At 38.9% G+C, this 18,637-nt stretch overlaps 1 protein-coding gene across 4 annotated transcripts in view; it reads left to right on the forward strand.

Annotated features, from left to right (window-relative positions):
* The first annotated feature begins 2,133 nt into the window (after positions 1-2,133).
* DIP2B (DIP2 acetate--CoA ligase B (putative)) overlaps positions 2,134-18,637 on the forward strand; it is a 198,013-nt gene continuing 181,509 nt past the window's right edge. For all 4 annotated transcript variants that reach the window (XM_034412436.3, XM_034412437.3, XM_034412438.3 and 1 more), the window contains exon 1: positions 2,134-2,499. In XM_034412436.3, the coding sequence (XP_034268327.1) occupies positions 2,397-2,499 (103 nt within the window). In that variant the 5' untranslated portion in view covers positions 2,134-2,396. The remainder of the gene's footprint in view (positions 2,500-18,637) is intronic.

An 18,637-nucleotide genomic window follows, 5' to 3' on the forward strand; every position in this document is an offset into this window, starting at 1 on the left:
TGCTGCCCTCGTTATGATTGCCTTGATGATGTATCGACGCCGAAGCTGCTTACCTTCATGCTAGCTTTATTCTTTTGTGAACTGTTTTCGGTATTGTGGAGAGGGATCTAGGGAGATAGCCTTGCCTCACATACCCAGATAAGACTTTGTTTTTAATGTGTTTTCTTAAAGACATAGTGCTTTTTAAATGTTTTAAAGTAAATTATATTTTTACACAAGACGCCTCTGTCAGAATTATTTCAGTCTCAGTGTGTTTACTCATGAGCTGGTTCACGGTCCGGGGTACCCCTCAACCCCATTTCCTAACAAAAATGAATAAAGGCCTGGAAGAAAAAAGAAAGTTTGGTGGTATTAGGAATACAATATAAAATAGGATGAAATCTTCACTGCCTTCATTGATCAGTCTGGAAGCACTGGGTATTTTTAGCTTGGGAAAACAAGGATGGGAAATTCCATGGTTCTAGCTCAGGGGTGTCAAACCAGTTGTCATGTGATGTATCACAACTTTTTCCCCCTTCGCTAAACGGGGGTGGGTGGGCGTGGCCAGTGTATGATGCATCTGGCCTGTGGGCTGTGAGTTTGATACCCCTGTTCTAGCTGAAGGGATGTTATGTAGAAGGGACAAAATACAGTTGCATATCAAGACAACGTCCTCGTGTTATGAGCCATTTAGCAATGCAAGAGACAACTTCTGGAGGGGTGGACTCTCCTTTGCTAGAGGAGTTTAAACTGAAACTAGGTGGGAAATAGCATTTATTGGGGATGCCATAGTTGTGGTCCCTTATACTGTGTAGATGGGTTGATGGCCAAGTTTAAAGAAGTTCTTGGGAACTGAGAGACATTAAGTGCTAAACCAATTTCTCAGTGTGCACTTAAGTATGCATAGATTAATAATAACCACAAAACAAGCATGTTCACCCTTAAATGGCAAAAACAGTACTAAACAATCCTTCTGAACTGTTGGAGGCAAACACCTGCCATTTGTTCATAATTTCACACAAACTCCTAAAAGGTTTCTGCAATTTTGACTTGGCCACTATACCTAGAAAGGTTGTCTTCAACTTACAACAGTTCATTTAATGACCAAAAATACAATGGCGCTATAAAAAGTGACTTATGACCGTTTTTCAGAGTTATGCCCTTTGCAGCATCCCCATGATCATGTGATCGAAATTCAGATGCTTGGCAACCAGTTCATGTTTATGACTGTTGCTGTGTCCCAAGGTCATTTGATCACCTTCTGATAAGCAAAGTCAACGCGGGGATGCCAGATTCATTTAACAACCAGGTTACTAATTTATCAAGTGCAGTGATTCACTTCACAACCATGGCAAGAAAGGTCATAAAATGGGGCAAAACTCACTTAACAAAGGTCCCACTTAACAGAAATTTTGGGCTCAATTGTGATCGTACGTTGAGGACTACCTATACTAAATAGTATACCAGACTGAAGGTAACTGTTAAACTGGTGGCTCAGCAGACTGATAGCATTGTGATTAACACCAGCTGTCTGCAATTACTGTAAGTTCGAATCTCACCAGGCTCAAGGTTGAATCAGCCTTCCATCCTTTCTAAGGTACTGAAATTGAGGACCCAGTTTGTGGGGGCAATAAGCTGTATAAATATACAAAAGTATGAAGGCTATTGCTTAACGCATTGTAAACCACCCTGAGTCTCCGGAGAAGGGCGGCATATAAATCAAATTAAAAAAAAAAAAAAAAACCATCGCTTGCTGGAGTTTTATACATTGCGCCTTTGTCTTTGGCTGCATTTGCATAAAGCACTGCGGCCCTTAGCCTAAGTAAACTGATCATTTTTCCAGTCGACAGTGTTCCGCTAATCCAGAAATTGTGGGTAAAACGCGACATCCATCGGGGAGAAGCGTGGCGGGGTCGTCGAAGGCAATTGCGCAGAGTTTGGAAGGCTCGAGTGAAACGCAATTGTGCCTGGAGGGAACCGGGAACCGCTCCACACGCAGCCGCCTCGCCTGGCCTCCTACGGCCGGCAGCAGTCCGAAAAGGCAGGCAGTTTTGTGGGAGGAGGCCGGTAGAGGACGCCCGCGGCACAGGCCCGGCTTTTCCCAGCACTGGGCCTGCCCTGCCCTGCCCGGGGCGGCGCTTCCCCCGTCTTCTCGTGGGGCGGGGGAGGAAGGCTGGCGCTTGGGCTGGGCCTGCCCGCCTCTCTCATGTGACTTAGCCGGGCTCCTTCAACGCGGCTGAGAGGAGGAGGAGGAGGAGGAGGGTGGCGGCGGCGAGGCTGAAGGAGAGGCTCGGATTATGGCCACGGCGGCGGGTCTCGTTGCCGCCTCTGTTGGGCACGGCAAGACCCGGACCTGCCGGCGCTGAGAAGGGAAAGGAGGAGAAGTCGCCGAAGTCAGGCACTTTTCGTTTCCCATCATGGCTGAGCCGCCGGGCGGTAACGGCGCCGTTTCTCCTCCGGTCGGTTTGCCCCGAGAGGTCCGTGAGCAGCTGGCGGAGCTGGAGCTGGAGCTTTCGGAAGGTGAGCCCCCTCCCTTTTCTCTCTTCTCTAGGGCGGAAACCAGATTATTGGCAGCTTTCCATTTCTCCGACGGTGGAGAAGAGGGAACGTATTTCTCCCCTGGGCTTCCCGATTGAATTGATTGATTTTCTTTGCTGGGGGTGGGGTGGGGGCAGACGGATAAATGGGGGAAATAAGAAGAAAAGGCCCCTGCCTCTTGTGTGTCCCCCACCCCCAACGTGCGCTCTCTAGTCTGTTCCCTGGTGGTGGCGTTTACATTTTCCTTTAGGGTTAGCATGGATCTTCCTATTGAGTGTCTTGTATGAAAGCTGGATAAAACAGATTAGGTCATTTTGGGGTGGTTTTTTTTTTTTTTAATGTTAACGTTTACCAAAATAAATACAGCCGCCTGTGCATACGCACACACTTCTGCACACACCCACACAAATGTTTCAGTTTATTTTTTCCTTCTCTTCCACAAAGACGCAATTTCCTCTTTTTTTTTTTGCTTTCTGTGGCTGCATAGATGAGATTTCCTTTCTTTCCTTTTTTTTTTTTTTTTACATTTCCCTCAGCCTGTGACTCAATTCTGACTTTCGACCTGCATTGTAACATAACTCACAGAATCTACAGTCATGGGTAGGATGTTACTAAACAAATACTTTGGCTCTTGCTATAAATGGGTTTTTGGGGAGCAGTTTGGTGAGAATTTAGATTCGTACACATCCTTATGAATTTTTATGTAGGATGCATTGGAGGCCATGGTTAAATCACAGTTTACTTCTATCTCCACTGACTGTCATGGATCTGATGTTTTTTGATGCTACTGTGGCACAATAAGGTGGATTCAAGGTGCATATGCTCCTGATTTTTGCTTGAAAACTTCTATTAAAATAGAGGTCATAGTTATCTGTTCAGTATAATGTTCACTACAATAACATTGCTGGCATATATAAGAAGGCCAAAAAACATAGATCTGAATCAGAGATTGTGTGAATCCCCCAGGTTTTGCTTTGAATCCTTCTGAAACAATTAGCAGAACACTAGTCTCATTCTGTGCAGACAAATGTGCCATTGCAATCATGTATCTGTCCATTTTTGTCACTGTGTGTTGTAAAAATAGATCCAATGCAGTGATCGTCATAGAGCATCACCATTTTATATAGAACACACCTGAAATCACCAACTAATTATTTTTTTTTCCTGCACAGACAGAATCATTATAATCATCAATCTTCTAATTTTGGGTACTAAGTATCTCTCTGTAAAGAAATGGCTTCAGTCCAGTTTTGAGGTTTAGTTTTAGAAGTACAGTAACAATAAACTGTTTTTTTCCCCCCATCATTTGGCCAGATGTCCCTCAAGATTTAGGTTTTTTTTCCCTTTTTCTATTTGTTAATTTGTTAATTGCCAGGCAAAGTCTTCTTGGAATTACTACTTGACTAATTAATCTTTTTTCTGAATCCATCCTTTAAAGAAGACAATTGACCCATCACTTCTACATCATAATTTAGAGAAATCCTTAGGCAGAATATGATGGTTGAGGATGTAACAGTCACTGAGAGCACCAGGTCACATTCTTTCCATTCCTCCCATTCATTCCACTTGTATACATCCCAACACACCAGTGATGGATATAATCTGCAGGTTCACATGGATCCAACATAAAAATCATAAGACCCTACCTTTTTGCATAATAGGTGCAAATATTGTTTTGTGCAGAAGGATGGAATCTGATTTGTAAGTGGTACTCAGTAGTTCCAGGTAAAAAATATGAGGATCCATTTTAACCCTGCCTGGATCCTGGTTTTAATTTCTTCCATTTGGGTACTCAGATGGACCTTTAAAAAAAAATCTTGGTTTGTGGGAAGCTCTGCTGTTGAATGAGAATTACAAATATGCTTTATGCAGTTAAGAGCTTCTAGCATGATAGGCCTTTTGTCTGCCTGGATAATTGCTGCAGTTTCTGTTTTATTCCCCCTGCATATATTAATTTAGAAAATGTTATATGTATCTTACCACTTGGTGCAGTGATATCACAACTTGTGTTAGAATATATAGGGAATTCCCTTACTACATCAGCAATATTGCCTGTCAGTGAACATCATAGTGGGTGGACTTGATAATCAGAATTTGGTAGATAAGAGAAAAATGTGAATACTGTAACCAGTTTTACCATTTTAAAGATAGTCCAAAAACTGTTTTTGAAGTTATTAATTGCATTGTTCAAATATACGAAGTTTAAACCAGAAAGCCTTTCATACACATTCTGAAGTATAAGAGAGACACGATGCACCATTTTTCTTGATATGATATCCCAGACCTGGGCATTTTATGGAATGTGGGTCACATTTACACCTTTGACTGTCCTTGTCCAGCCGCAGTGTTGGTATTGCCAGCAGGGAATAGGGCATCAGCACCAGGGGGCAATGGTGTTGGAGGGAGTGTCATGGTGCAGGGGACAGGACAGCAGTGGCCCTCCTCAACAGTCTCAGTTTTTCATATGGCTCTTTGGGAAAATTAATTGCCCACTCCTGCCATATAATGGTTCAAATGTATACATGCTTAAATGCATATACAAGCAAGTGACTCCCAAACTACAGTCTGAAGTTAGAAAAGTTGGTGAGGCTAAACGGGAGTTTATTTTTGTGAGAAATGACTAGGAATCCTATTTCCTTCTGGGATTGAAAAGCATTAAAAATTTGAACTAAGCGTTCTTTAATTTTAAATATATGTTAGTTGCATTCAGGTCAAGGGTCTCAAAATAGAACTCACTTGACTAAAGCTTATCCATGACTACTAGAAATGATTTATCTTCCATATACTGCTGATTGGCAGGCCAGCATCTCTTTGAAAGGAAAATGAGTTTTAAAAGGGGTCTAGATGGTTGAGGAGTTTAGAAAACAATGAAGACTTTTTTGAGCTTTCTATGTGGTCTGCAGCCTGTTTCAATGCATATGTAAGTACTTTACGAAGTTCCTGTTTATGCTAAAAACAAAACCTGAAATTGTATTTGAGACATAAATGGCACATTTCCTCTTTTTCTTTTTTCCCCTTTTAGTTGTTTTCTTAACTCTCCAGGTTGTTTTCTGCTCACTGGCTGTTGAACTATTGTCTTCTGTCCTCAAAAAAATGGCAATCATAAGTGAATTTTGTGAAACAAAAGAAGCTGTTGAAGTTAAACAAGAATTAATAAAACATACATAATTCATTGTTACTGTGCCTGAATTTCCTTTTGGGACACATGTATGAATCATTTTTCAAAACTCAAATAGTAGTCTCATTTCTGCAAAGCTGTAATTTTCTGAGGAGAATACAAAGTTAATTATTTCAGAAGGGGACATTTTGTGAATTATTTTACCCTGATAATGTATTTGTCATGACAGGCTGGATTCTAAGAAGTTACTTAATTAGTTCAAGAGATTGAACTAATGGATATTTTTTTTTTGGGTTTGGTGGAGAGGGTACCGCCTCCCATATCTATCATAATTCTTTTATAATAGCTCTTTTTGTTCTTTTTTGTCATCTAGTTTGTGTTAACATTAGATCTGCCGTTCATTTTTTTTTTCTTCTGTTCAATCATGTCTGATTCTCAGAGACTGCCTGGACAAGTCCCTGCAGTTTTCTTGGCAAGGTTTTTCAAAAATGGTTTGTCATTGCCTCCTTCCTAGGGCTGAGAGAAAGGGACTAGCCCAAAGTCATCCAGCTGGCTTTGTATGTAAGGCAGGACTAGAACTCCTGGTCTCCCAGCTTCTAGTTTGATGCCTTAACCACTACTCCAAACTGACTCTCATTCAAATACTACAAATCAAACATATAGTTGGCCAAGTGGAATTAATTTTCGGATCTTGAATGAAAAAACTTAAAAGAGATGACTGTTTTAAGTGTCCTATATTATATGATTTTACACTATAAAATGTGTACTGTACAAGATTAATAATTGAGCAAAGATCACATGTCTTGCTTGTATAATGCATTACATTTTAGTAATACTGGGCCATAGAGAAATCATTAAAACTAAAGGCCTGTTGATACTCAATATTAATATGCAAGTAAGGATACAGAGAAAACAGGTAATTCTGTACAAATCATTAAAGGATGTTGCTGTATTTCTGTCCTTGGTCTTTAAGGAGAATAGCAATCTATACATTATTGCTACTGCTGCTTTTGCTGCTGCTGCTGAAGAAACTGTTTAAGTCTGGTCCATGGTTTTCTTCTGCATAATACTTGGGCAGGAAACAATAATGTTACATTGTTATGTAGGAACATAATCTTCATGAAAATCTGTATGTACAACTTTAGAGAAGGAATGTTGCTTATTTAATAGCAAATTTATACAATTTTCTTGAGTAAGCAATCTATATACTAAGATTGTTCTTGCCCTTCATATTTCTGCTCATCCTATTGTTTTTTAATTTATTTTACCATTTTTATATGTTTTCCCAATCATCAGCTTTCAGGGCTTTTTTTTTTGTTGTTATATTTTTTGTCTTGTTTTGTTGATGTTTTCTTGTTATAGTCTTCTTGTTTTGATATGTAGCTCTGCAATATATAAATATAAATTTCCAGTATCAGATTTGATTGACCCAGTTTCATTTATGGAAATCTCACACAAGGAATTATTTGAAATCACATTTGGAGAAAAGTGAAAAATATTCCTTTTTATATCATTTTCAATAAATCCTACATTGCGAATATACCGGCACATTTGGCTGATTAAAAAAACCCAGTTTTTATAATGTTATAACTTACCTTACACAATTTAATCTTTTAAAGTATGCTGTGGTATGCTTATTCTGCATTGTTTGCATAGCATCTGATCTTGATACGGTATCCCTGAAGCTGCAATTCAAAGCACTGCAGTGGTTTTTCAGCATAGCCCAGTAAGGATGCTAATTCAATATGGAAACTTGTTTACATAGGGATGTCTCTCTGTATCGATAGCATGCTACTTGCCCTGCATATAGGTACTTCTTTGTTGCATTCTGATCATTGTTGAGTGAAAATTATATATACAGAGAATGGAAACTCATGTAAACCAATAATGTTTCCTCCCTGGGGAATTCTGATTCTTAAAGAGAGTAAAGATTTTTTACAGAATAATTTCAGCACCTTTGAGCCAACTAAATTTTCCAGAAAGCTAAAAACATCAGATCTGAGGTAAGCATTTCTATTAAGAGGGACCTTTGTCTACATTGATTAGTTGTTTACTGTTATTACTGATGCCTTTTGGGGATGGTTTTATGCCAAGGATGTGGTACTTTTCACTGGAATCAGTATAAGCAGAAGCTCTATAAAACTATACAGGCTTACATCAACCACTTCTGCATCATGCTACAAAAAAGGATGCCAATCAAAAGCCTTGAATGTGATACAGTTTTTATTTGGCATCCTGGTCAGCTACAGTTTGTGTGTGGTGGTAGATTATTTGCTACATCTTAATTTGGTAAACCAGTGCACAAATTCTAAGCCACCTACCCATCCTTGCTTCTTCCTAATCATCTGCTATAAATTAAAGTAGTTCATTAGTGCTGGTAGAAATTTCCAGCTACCAATAGATACATGGAGTTTGGTTTCCTCTAGTCATACTGGCATGCATTTTGTGATATAGGATTAATTTATAGAAATATAGGATTGTATTCTGACGTCTGTTTTGGATCTCTATTTTTTTTTATCATCTTGCTTTAAGAATTTGCTTATTTTCACTAGGTATTGTTTACTATGCATGTTGTCAGTAAGGGCCTTGTAATAGCAACCATGTTATTTCAATTTTGTTTCTGTTGGTGGATAAATCAGTATAGGTGTCTACAAAAGAATATTACAGTATATGGGCACCATATGAAGGTAATCTATATGTGATATTGATGTTGAAGTCAAATGTTATGGGTCTCTCAGGAAGTCCTCATATGGTACAATGTTTTGTCAAGATCCGCAGTTTCTGTTTCTGACAATTGAACAAAATGTCTAGTTGTCCAGCCCTAACTAAAGTTTGACCATGTGCCAGAACCTGCATGTTAATCAAGGAGCCAAGGCTATTTATGTTTGAATTATGTCTTTAATAATTTGTGGCTATATCCTTGACAGTTTTTATGTTATCAGAAGCATACTGCAGGACCCGGGGCTTTTGTCAAAATAAAGTAGTTTTGTGATGCTATCTAAACCCTCTTTAAATGTGGGTGTAACAGAACAAAATATGTACAAAAGGGGCAGGGCTTATGGCTTAATATGCTTTTGTTATTTGCCCGCCTTCCCATGGATGCCTCTGTATCCCACTGTTTCTTTGACTTGAGAACTTCATTCCTTCTGTGCTTCTTCTCTTTTAAGCTTTGCAAAATCTTTCAGGAGCTTTATAATAATTTATTCCCATCGTTTGTTTATATTATTCATGCATAATTTGCTTTCGCTAATTACAGAGGTGATTTTTCCCCCTATAACATTATGTGTGTTTTTACAGTGTGATAAGTATGGGTATTTTTAAATCATTGAAAACATTAATGGGCAATTAGCCAATTTAATATCTCATGTGAAAAGGGCATTTATTATTCTTTGGCATCTTATTAAAGCTATTGATTTTGTAGAGGTTTGGAACATAAAAAATTGCTGCCTTTAATTTCTGTTTTGCCTTTTGCTTGTAAATAATGTGCTGCTGGTTTTGATTGATGTTCCTTAGCATTAATCCACCATTACTTCTTATTGGGGGTGGTTGAGGGGAAACACTCTCTAATCCAATAAACCAATGAGAAGCAGTGAGAAATAATCCATGCCATAGAGATGCTGCATCAATTTGAGTTGTTGCAGAAATAAACAGATGTTTAATAATTATTATTTTAGGTATTATAAATAATAATTATTTTAGGTATTGTGTCTGTTTTTGAAAATTTGAGAAACTAAAACTGCATTATGAAGTGTGTTGTTAGGTACAATTTTACAAATGCTATAGTGCAGAATGAAACTGACAAAAGTTTTGTCTGGAATATTCCTTAGAAAAAGAAGATTCTACTAATCTGTTTTCTAACAGTTACATTCATTGTAACAAGTAGGGCGTGTTGTATCTAAAAATAAAGATTCCTTACTAGAATTTACCTTTCCCAAATGTACTGTTTTATGTCTATTAAAGGAAGTTGTTCTGCTTATCTCTGGTAAAGGAATACCATAATAGTTGTAAATGTCCTGATTTTGTTTCATACTGTACACATTTTCCAGACATAAGTAGGCCTGAGTCTAACATTGGAAAAAAATTGAGCTTTTTTGGTGTGCAGATAAGGTACTGTTTATATTTGGGGAAGATGAATGCTCTCTTATAGATTCAGGGTGGCTGGATGGGAAAATGAGAAAAGAGGAGTTCCGAATGTTATAATCTTTTTAAGCAAATTTATGCTATAACCCAGTCTTCAAATATTGTTTAGTTATGGATCCACCCTAAAGATGCACAGAAAGGGAAATACTTAGTGCCGTGATGGCGCAACTATGGCACATGTGCCACAGGTGGCACGCGGAGCCATATCTGTGGGCACGTGAGTATTGCCCTAGCTCAGCTCCAGCGTGCATGCGCATGCCAGCCAGCTGATTTTCGGGCCTTCCAGGCCCATTAGAAGTCAGGAAATGGGCCATTTCTGTCCTCCATAGGGCCTCTGGGGGGTGGGGAAGGCTGTTTTCACCCTCTCCAGGCTCCTAGAAAGCCTCTGGCAGCTGGGGAGGGCAAAAAATGGGCCTACTGGGCCCACCGGGCCATCACGTGCCAAAAGCAAGGAGAATGTCACACACGCATGCGTGGGGGGGCGGTGGGCATTGAATTATAGGTGTGTGCATGCGCATGCGTGCCCCCCTTGCTTCCCCCACTTTTGGCACGCGACGGCAAAAAGGTTAGCCATCACTGACTTAGTGCATGGTTACATTCTGGTTCTTGATTTTTAAAAATACAATTACAGCAGCTTACTTGGCCATTTTAATGAAAAAGTAGACAAATCTAGGGAAAGTAATTATATTAGTAGCTGTTCTTCATAAGGGCCATTTCATAAACATGTTTAACATAAGATGTAATATGGGTCTGAAATTAAGTTATTTTATAATAATCTGTTGTGGCTTTCCAGGTGTTTCAGCTTTGGGAATGAATGAAATGCTGGATTAGGCATTTCATTGGATCCAGTGTACTTCTTCTAATCAGTATAGATTAAGTTATTTCTCCCCAGCATTCTTTATCTGGTGAGACATTGTAATTTGAATGAATGTTTCTTCTGAGATAATTCACTATATGAGAAAAGAGTTGGGAAAGAATAGTATCTAAAGATAAAAGAACTGGCAAGGCAAGAGTAAAAATTCTTGTTCTCATACTTGGGCTTTATTCATCCTCTCACCTCTGTCAGCTTCTTTAGGACAGAGCTTGCTTGAGCTCAAATGCTATTGAGTTTAGTTGTGACAATGAGGAGAAAGAGAGTATCTGTTGTAAACTCCAGAGATAACTTCGGTCACCTGTATAAATAATAATAGGCTTTGTCTGGATAATCAAGAATTTAAAATTATGTGGATACCAGTGGAATAGGCTTCTTTAATCTGTGTGAAATTATGCAATATTAAGTTGCGTGTTGGCTAGTAAATTCAACCTTGATTCACAGCACTGAGCTCATAAGTAACAATAGATTAAAAAAAATAGATTTATCACAAAAAAGTTAAATAATATTATGGTGTATTTAAAATAAACCATACTATAGATTGATTGATGCCTATGAGTTAATTTTGACTCTTGGCAATTGCCTCAACAAGTTCCGGAAGTTTTCTTGGTAAAGTTTTATACAAGTGGTTTGTCTTGCCTCCTTCTTAGGGCTGAAAAAAGTGTGATTGGGGAAAGGTCATCCAGATGGTTTCATGCTTAAAGCAGTACTAGAATTCACAGCTTCCTGGTATCTAGCTCGATGCCTTCACCATTAACATAGACTGCCTTATACTTAACAGTTAAGGATAATTAAATAGCTTGCAGAGGGAGAGTATTTAGGACTCAACAGCATGACCAGATCTTAGGCCTTCATTGCTTACCAGCTGCTCATGGTCCAAAGAAAATATCAAGACACAATGAATGTATTTCTATTGAAGCTAGGGTATAACTATTTGATAGGCAAATTCAATTGACCAATGAATACTCAGAGTAACATAATTACATTTTCCTCCAGTGGATTCCTGTTCCTATCTGTTTAACTAAAGGTGAGTCAAAGGCGGAATCAACTTTTTGAATGTGTCTGGGCATGTTATTTGCTAAAATGTATTCTGACTGAAGAGAGGAATGGCTGCATTACAGGACAGCTATTTTCCAAAACACAGACACGCATATTAGCATTAAGAGGGTGGTTTTTTTTTGTTATCTTTAATGAATATATAAGAAAAATCAGAATATTCAATAAGGATGTTTATTTATTTAAATATTTGTGTGGCCATGGATCCTAGAATGCAACTCAGGGCAGTTATACATATTTACAATAGTGTTTAAAAGTTTGTGAACTCTTTGGATGTTCAATATTTCTGCATAATAATGACCTAAAGCTTGATCTGTTTTCCACAGAAGTCCTAAAACTGGATAAATAGAACCCAATTAAGCAAATGAGTTAAAAATATTATGCTTGTTCATTGGTTTTTAGAGGAAAATGATCCAAAGCTACATATTTGTGTGTGACAAAAGTTTTGTGACCCTTTGTTTTCAGTAATTGGATGATCAATTGCCATTATGTGAGATATCTTTCTATTCAAATGGATGATTCTTATTTTAAAATCTAGTGATCTTTGGATTGAGTTAAATCAAATACAGAACAATTCTATGTGTATTAAAACTGTCCTTATTATATTCCATACTGTAATCTGAGTTTATTCTTGATTTCAGTTATTAGAAACATATGTTTTTGCAAAATTTCCTTTTTAAATTATCAAGGATTTATTTATTCATCTATCTATATACTACTAAACCTCTCATGTCTAGTTGATACTTTGTAACACTCAGTTGTCACTGAATCATAGGAAAAAATACCTAAAATGAGCTAACCTGCAGAATACCAGCACTCAATAATTTTATTTATTTGTTTGTTTATTTTATTTATTTAGCTATATCCCACCTTTATTATTTTCACAAATAACTCAAGGCGACAAATATATCCAACACATCTTCCTGCTATTTTCCTAAAACAACCACTCTGTGGTTGGGCTGAGAGAGAGAATGACTGGCTCAAGGTCACCCAGCTGCCTTTCGTGGTTAAGGCGGAACCTCTGCTTTTTAGCCTAATCCCAAGGGAATGAATCCTTTTGATGCTTCAGTGTTGCTGCACTGCTGCTGTTCAGACTTTGCTAGTGGGAAGATGGCAAGGAACATCAGCAATCATTTCAATTGCTTCTGTTCCCCATCAACTTGTGGGAAGCTGTCAGGAAACATTGGAAATGAGAATCACATGGCCACAGCTGAGTGCAGTCGCATGGAGGTGGCATACTTGTGGAAAGCTTGCAGGGAGAAAATAAATGGAGAAATGGTGCACTCACCACCAGTTCCCCTGTGTTCTGGTCACTAACATATTCCCTTGCTCCCTTGCCTACCTGGCAGCAGCCATTTACCTACCTGCTGGGATGGGAAGGGAAGGAAGGAAGGAAGGAAGATTTCTGATGCTCACTGCTATCTTCAGACAAGGAAATGGGAAGCCATCAGAAATTTGGAAGTTATTCCTGCTCCCACTATTTTTTGTCCACCTGTGATTATTCTGTTTCTATGTATCTGAAATGATGACCCCACAGGTCAAGAGTTGTATAGTACATTCTATTTCTAGCCTATGTTTAATTTAGGAATTCAGGAGGGCATATATAGTTTTCTCTCTCTATATTTTTTCTGCATAACAACTCTGAAAAACAGGTTGGGTAAAGGGAACGTAACTGTCACAATGTCACCCAGTGAGCTTTGGTGACTGAAAATGAGAACCTCAGTCTCCTCACTCTTACTTCAACATAGCTGCTTTAAGAGGAACTGAAGTCCTGCTTTGAAACACTGGGAAATTTTACAGAGTATTTTAGTCAGCATTAATTTGAAGGAAGTCTTGGTGGGGCTCAGTAGTATTTCCTCTTATTTATCTAGGGTGGCTACATGAGTTAGATACTTTTTGACTTCTGTTATATTAGCACACATAAATATGCTTTCAAATATATAAATATAAGTAAAGTTACAAGGGTTGAGATTCTCAGGAACATTTAAGTAGGACGCCAGAAAATACATAATCTTTGGTGGATGTTTTTGATCTTTGGTGGAAAGAATTTGATGCAAGTCCAAACGCAACCCAGTTTTTCTGCAATCGTGTAATGACAGATTGGGTCATCAGTAGTGTTCAAACAGTTCTCTCAAGGTCCTCACAACTGCATTTAAACAGCTGGTAGAGATACCTTGTGGAGAAAACAGGCTAGCTCCCACCCTGTTTATGGTGTCAAAAGCCACAGCATTTGCCGTCATTTCGGAGCTCCTTCCTCTGATTTTAACACACCAACTTCTATTTTTAATGCTTTTATTCAAATATTTGGTCAGTGTTATTTATTTTTATTACTTTTATTCTGAAGATGGCACCAAAGAAACTTTCATTAGTTTTTATATTTTATGTAAGCTCCTGGGAGCTTTTTTTTTTTTTACTGCATAAAAATTTTTTATACAGTAAAATTTAAAAATAGAAAATTTTTTCTATCCCATTTTACTGGGATAGAAATGTGATAAATAAAATCAGGAGGAATGTCTTCTTGCTGCTAAGGAATTGGCTTAGTCCCTTTGTTGTGTTCTGTGGAGCAGTTTGCTTTATATCATAATATTTAGAAAATTCTGTTCCCTGGTGTGGCAATTTTGATGAGTAAGATGGAGAGAAGTACAAGTCTCATCCCCTGTGCAAATCTCTGCTGGCACTCACCAAGATCAGCTCCCTGGTGATCGTATCTCTGTAATTGTAATGCAGTTACATAGCATCCAGAATATAATGTAGTTTTCCCTGTCATAGGTGAGGCCAGTTTGTGACAAGTAGTGAGACATGATCTAGCAAGTTCTTTTCCCAGATATTTTTGTTTAAATTTGCAGGCCTGGAATTCTGAAATAGCGATGGATAAGAATGAGTGCTTCTGTAGGCCTTCAATACTTTGGATTTTAACCACCTAGTGTTGTCTCGATCATTATTTTTTTCCATTTGGTTTGCATATCGGTCGTCAGCTTGGCTGTGCAATTATAATAGTAAGCACTATGTGTCTGCTGTTGTGTCTAAGTTCTGTGCCCAGAGTAAATTATGCAGATTTCATAAACTGTCTCCAATATTCAAAGAAATTGTATTTTAAAAAAAGATTGCCACAACAAAAAAAAGTAAGTGGTAAAATGAATGTGAATAGAAGTAAGCAAGCAGTAATTGATGGGGACATTTCATAGCAGATTGAAGGCAAAAGAAGGAAATGGTTACTTGCAGTTATTGGTAAAACTTTAAATAAAAGTTCTCTATATCAGGGCTGGGCAGTTAATTTTCCCAAGGGGCCAATTAAGAAACTGGGAGTATTTGGAGGGCCAAACCAGTAGGCTGTGTAGGTGTGTAGGCATGCATGCATGCACGCACATACATAAATTGGGGGAAAAAAAGCCTTCAAAATAAAAGCAATCCATGTGGGCTGGACAGGGACAGCTAAAGACTGGATGGGTCCCGGGGACCATAAAATGCCCAGGTCTACTCTATTCATTGGACTACTGTAATGTGATGTATGTGGGCAATGGTGAAATGCAAATTTTTTTTACTACCAGTTCTGTGGGTGTGGCTTGGTGGGTGTGGTGTGGCTTGGTGGGCATGGCTTGGTGACCATTGCAGGGGAAGGATACAGCAAAAACTCCATTCCCACCCCACTCTGGGGCCAGCCAGAGGTGGTATTTGCCAGTTCTCCGAACTGCTCAAAATTTCCGCTACCGGTTCTCCAGAACCTGTCAGAACCTGCTGGATTTCACCCCTGTATGTGGGCCTGCCTTTGGAGATGTCCCAAAAGCTACAGCTAATATAAAATACAGCAGCTAGATTACTGATTACCTAATAGGAGTGTCTGTGAACATAGAAAAATGCCAGTCCTAAAGTAAATACATTTGTTGGTTTGATTAGTTTATGATATAACCTTTTAATTCCCATTTGTTGCAGTATTGGGATATATTGGCCAATGTTTTATCAGAACAGAATCTGGTATGGACATGAAAATGCCTCTCCTTCCAAGATTTATGCCCAAGTGATGGGCCTTCTCGGTGATGGTTCTTATAATTTAGAATGCTACTACCCTCAAGATATAGTCTTGTTCATCTTTTACAAACAAGTTAGCTATTCTCTGATTTTCCTTTTGACTGTAGTTGTCCTTAGGCTTCTTGTTTCTGCATCTTTTCTTGTTTATTGAGTCTTTTATTTTATGCTTCCTATCCAAAGTTTGTCTGAATGGGGGAGAGATCCATAACTATTTTTCAGTGGTATTTTGTTAATGGGTTTTTTTCATTGATAAAGAATGAAGAGAAACAGATGAATATCTAAAGAAACAAAATTGATTGAGGATTACTGAGGGACAGAGACAAATTATGAATGGACAATTAGAAAAGTTTCTGAAGCGTTAAAAAAAATTAAAATAGAAAAGGTTCCTGAACCAGATAAATTATGAGGTTATTATAAATGTTTTGAGGATATACCCTTAAAACCTTTACAAAACACAACGAACTCTATCCGACAGGAGGGAAGATGTTGGAGAATTGGAAAGAAGCCAATATACCATTAATACTCAGAGGGACAAAATAGTTTCTTATTATATTCTCTATAATATCAATATACATTGATATTATTGGATAACAGCTATAAGTTTTCACAATGATCCTTGTGGTAGACTGAAAATACTTTTGCAAAAATGTATTGATAAAGATCAATGTGAGTTTTTAATCAAAAAAGACAAAAACAGTGTCAGAACTTTGCTGCATATTCTAGAATATTAGAAGAGCATATTGGAAAAAAGCATTCTTTTTTTAGATGCAGAGAAAGCTGTTGACCATTTGAATTGAACTTTTCTACTTATGTTTTGAAAGATAAAATTAATTTATACTCAACAAAAGATATGAATAATGGAGATTTAAGTAAACCATGTAAAATACAAAAAAGGAACAAGACAAAGTCACCTATTGTCCATTTTCTTGTTTACAGTATTTTAGTTCTTGAAATACTGAATAGAGATATAAGACTCAGTCAGAGGTTAATGAGTGTAAAGATTAAAAAAGGTCCATGATGCACCCAGGTGGAGGAGCTGCTCCGGGATGAGCAATGGCCAGTCCTGTGACTAGAGCTCTGGATTATGGGACTGGCCAGGCAGCTCATGGCGTCGCTGTAAATCTCCACTATAGAGGGAGGTTCGTCCAACTTGCAACTTTGCAGTGCAGCCCTCGCCAGCCAGAATGAGGTAATGGTGCAAAGGGGGGGTGGCAGTGCAGGCAGGCGAAAGAAATGGATGGCGGCAACCCCAGGTTGTTTCTTCCCCCTGCTTAGCTTCCTGTTGGCTGAACCCACCAGTGGCTGTCCCCGCCCCTCGCCCTCCCTTCTCAGTCACTCCTCATCTGGCCTGAGAAGGGAAGGGCAGGATGGAGATTTGCTCCATATTCCAGAGCGGGAGCAAAGCTTCGTCTCTTGCTGGATCTCGCGGGCATTTCTTCCGGCCCTTGTTGGTGCTCCGTGCACCTCGGTCTCTCGGGGAGATTCTTGACATCCTCTCAGCCCCAAGACATTGGTTGACCCATGAGATGAGAGAGAAAAAGAGAATGAGAGAGAGAGAATGATTGAGAATGAGTGGGAGAGAGGGGGGAGGGAGAGAGAGAAAGAGAGAGGAGGGAGAGTGCCTGAAGGACCCCATCCCGTCACTGGGAGTCCAGGCGCTTCAGCAAGTGGTGTACTGGATTCGTATTCGTGGTACACGGGATTTAAAATTATGAACTTGGTGGTCCCTGAAGTCCAAAAGATTGGGGGACCCCTGTTTTAAGATAGGGGTGTCAAACTCGCGGCCCGTGGGTCAACTGCCCATGCCCAGTTTAGGAAAGGCGAAAAAGTCGTGATACGTCACATGACACTGTGACAATGCCAGTTTGACATCCTTATTCTAAAATGTTGGCTATTGTCCCTAGTAGTGTTGTTACTTCTGACAGGTGAAATTATAAATTCATGGGATAGTATCTGTGAGGGGAGAATTTATAGAAGGAAACAAAATAAGGAACTTAAGAAAAATACATATTGTGATAGAATGTTCTCATTTACAATATTGCCTTTTAAAAATCAAATTATCATGGCTCTTCTGGAACAACCTAGAGATGCGAACCTAGAGATACAAACTTCTAGAATGAATAGGCAATTGTTTCTTCTTTCATTGCTGGCCTGTCAATGAAAGCCCTGGAATGTTGAATGTACAATATTTGTAATTTTATGTTTATATATGTTTATATATGTTTATAGTTTTATATGTAATTTTAATTAAACTGTTGGAGGAAAAAAGGGGTAAGCTGCAGTCCCATTAAAATAAGACATCCTTATGCCTGATTAATAGTGCTTAATAGTGCTTGAATTGGCCATTTCTAGATAAAGTCTTTTAGAACTGACAGACTCTCCTGCAGGTACTGATATTTGGAGCAAAAAGTAAGATAGTGAAATGCAATTTGGGAATGGGTTGTTGATTAGGTGAATTTTTGTGAAGAAAAAATTATTTTGTTAGTAGAATTAAAAATATGAATGGTCCTTGCCAAGGAAAAAATACAAATTTTGGAATATTGCTTTTAAATGCATGCAGAAATATTTTGGGTTGCATGGCATGGCATCAGAGGAGGTATTCAGCGGGTTCTCACCGGTTTGGGTGAATCAGTAAGGGAAATTTGGCCTGGGTCGCCGAACTGGTAGCGACCTCTGGATGGCCCCACTCAACGTTTGCTCGCCCCGCTATCCCTGCCCTATATATGTTATCTTCGCCACACAGCCCAGCTGATCGCCTTGCCAGTCCCCTCCCTCCACGCCTTGCCCGCTCTGCTCAGCTCACCAAAGGTAAGCTTGCCGCCCGCTCGCCCTTTGCCTTGGGTTGGGGGCCGGGGCCCAGAGACATGTCATTCCCTGAGACCCCAGACCCTCCCGCTTGCTGCCCACCT

The sequence above is a fragment of the Pantherophis guttatus genome, chromosome 2 (genome assembly GCF_059756535.1).
Source record: "Pantherophis guttatus breed Tessera chromosome 2, ASM5975653v1, whole genome shotgun sequence".
Lineage (NCBI taxonomy): Eukaryota > Metazoa > Chordata > Lepidosauria > Squamata > Colubridae > Pantherophis > Pantherophis guttatus.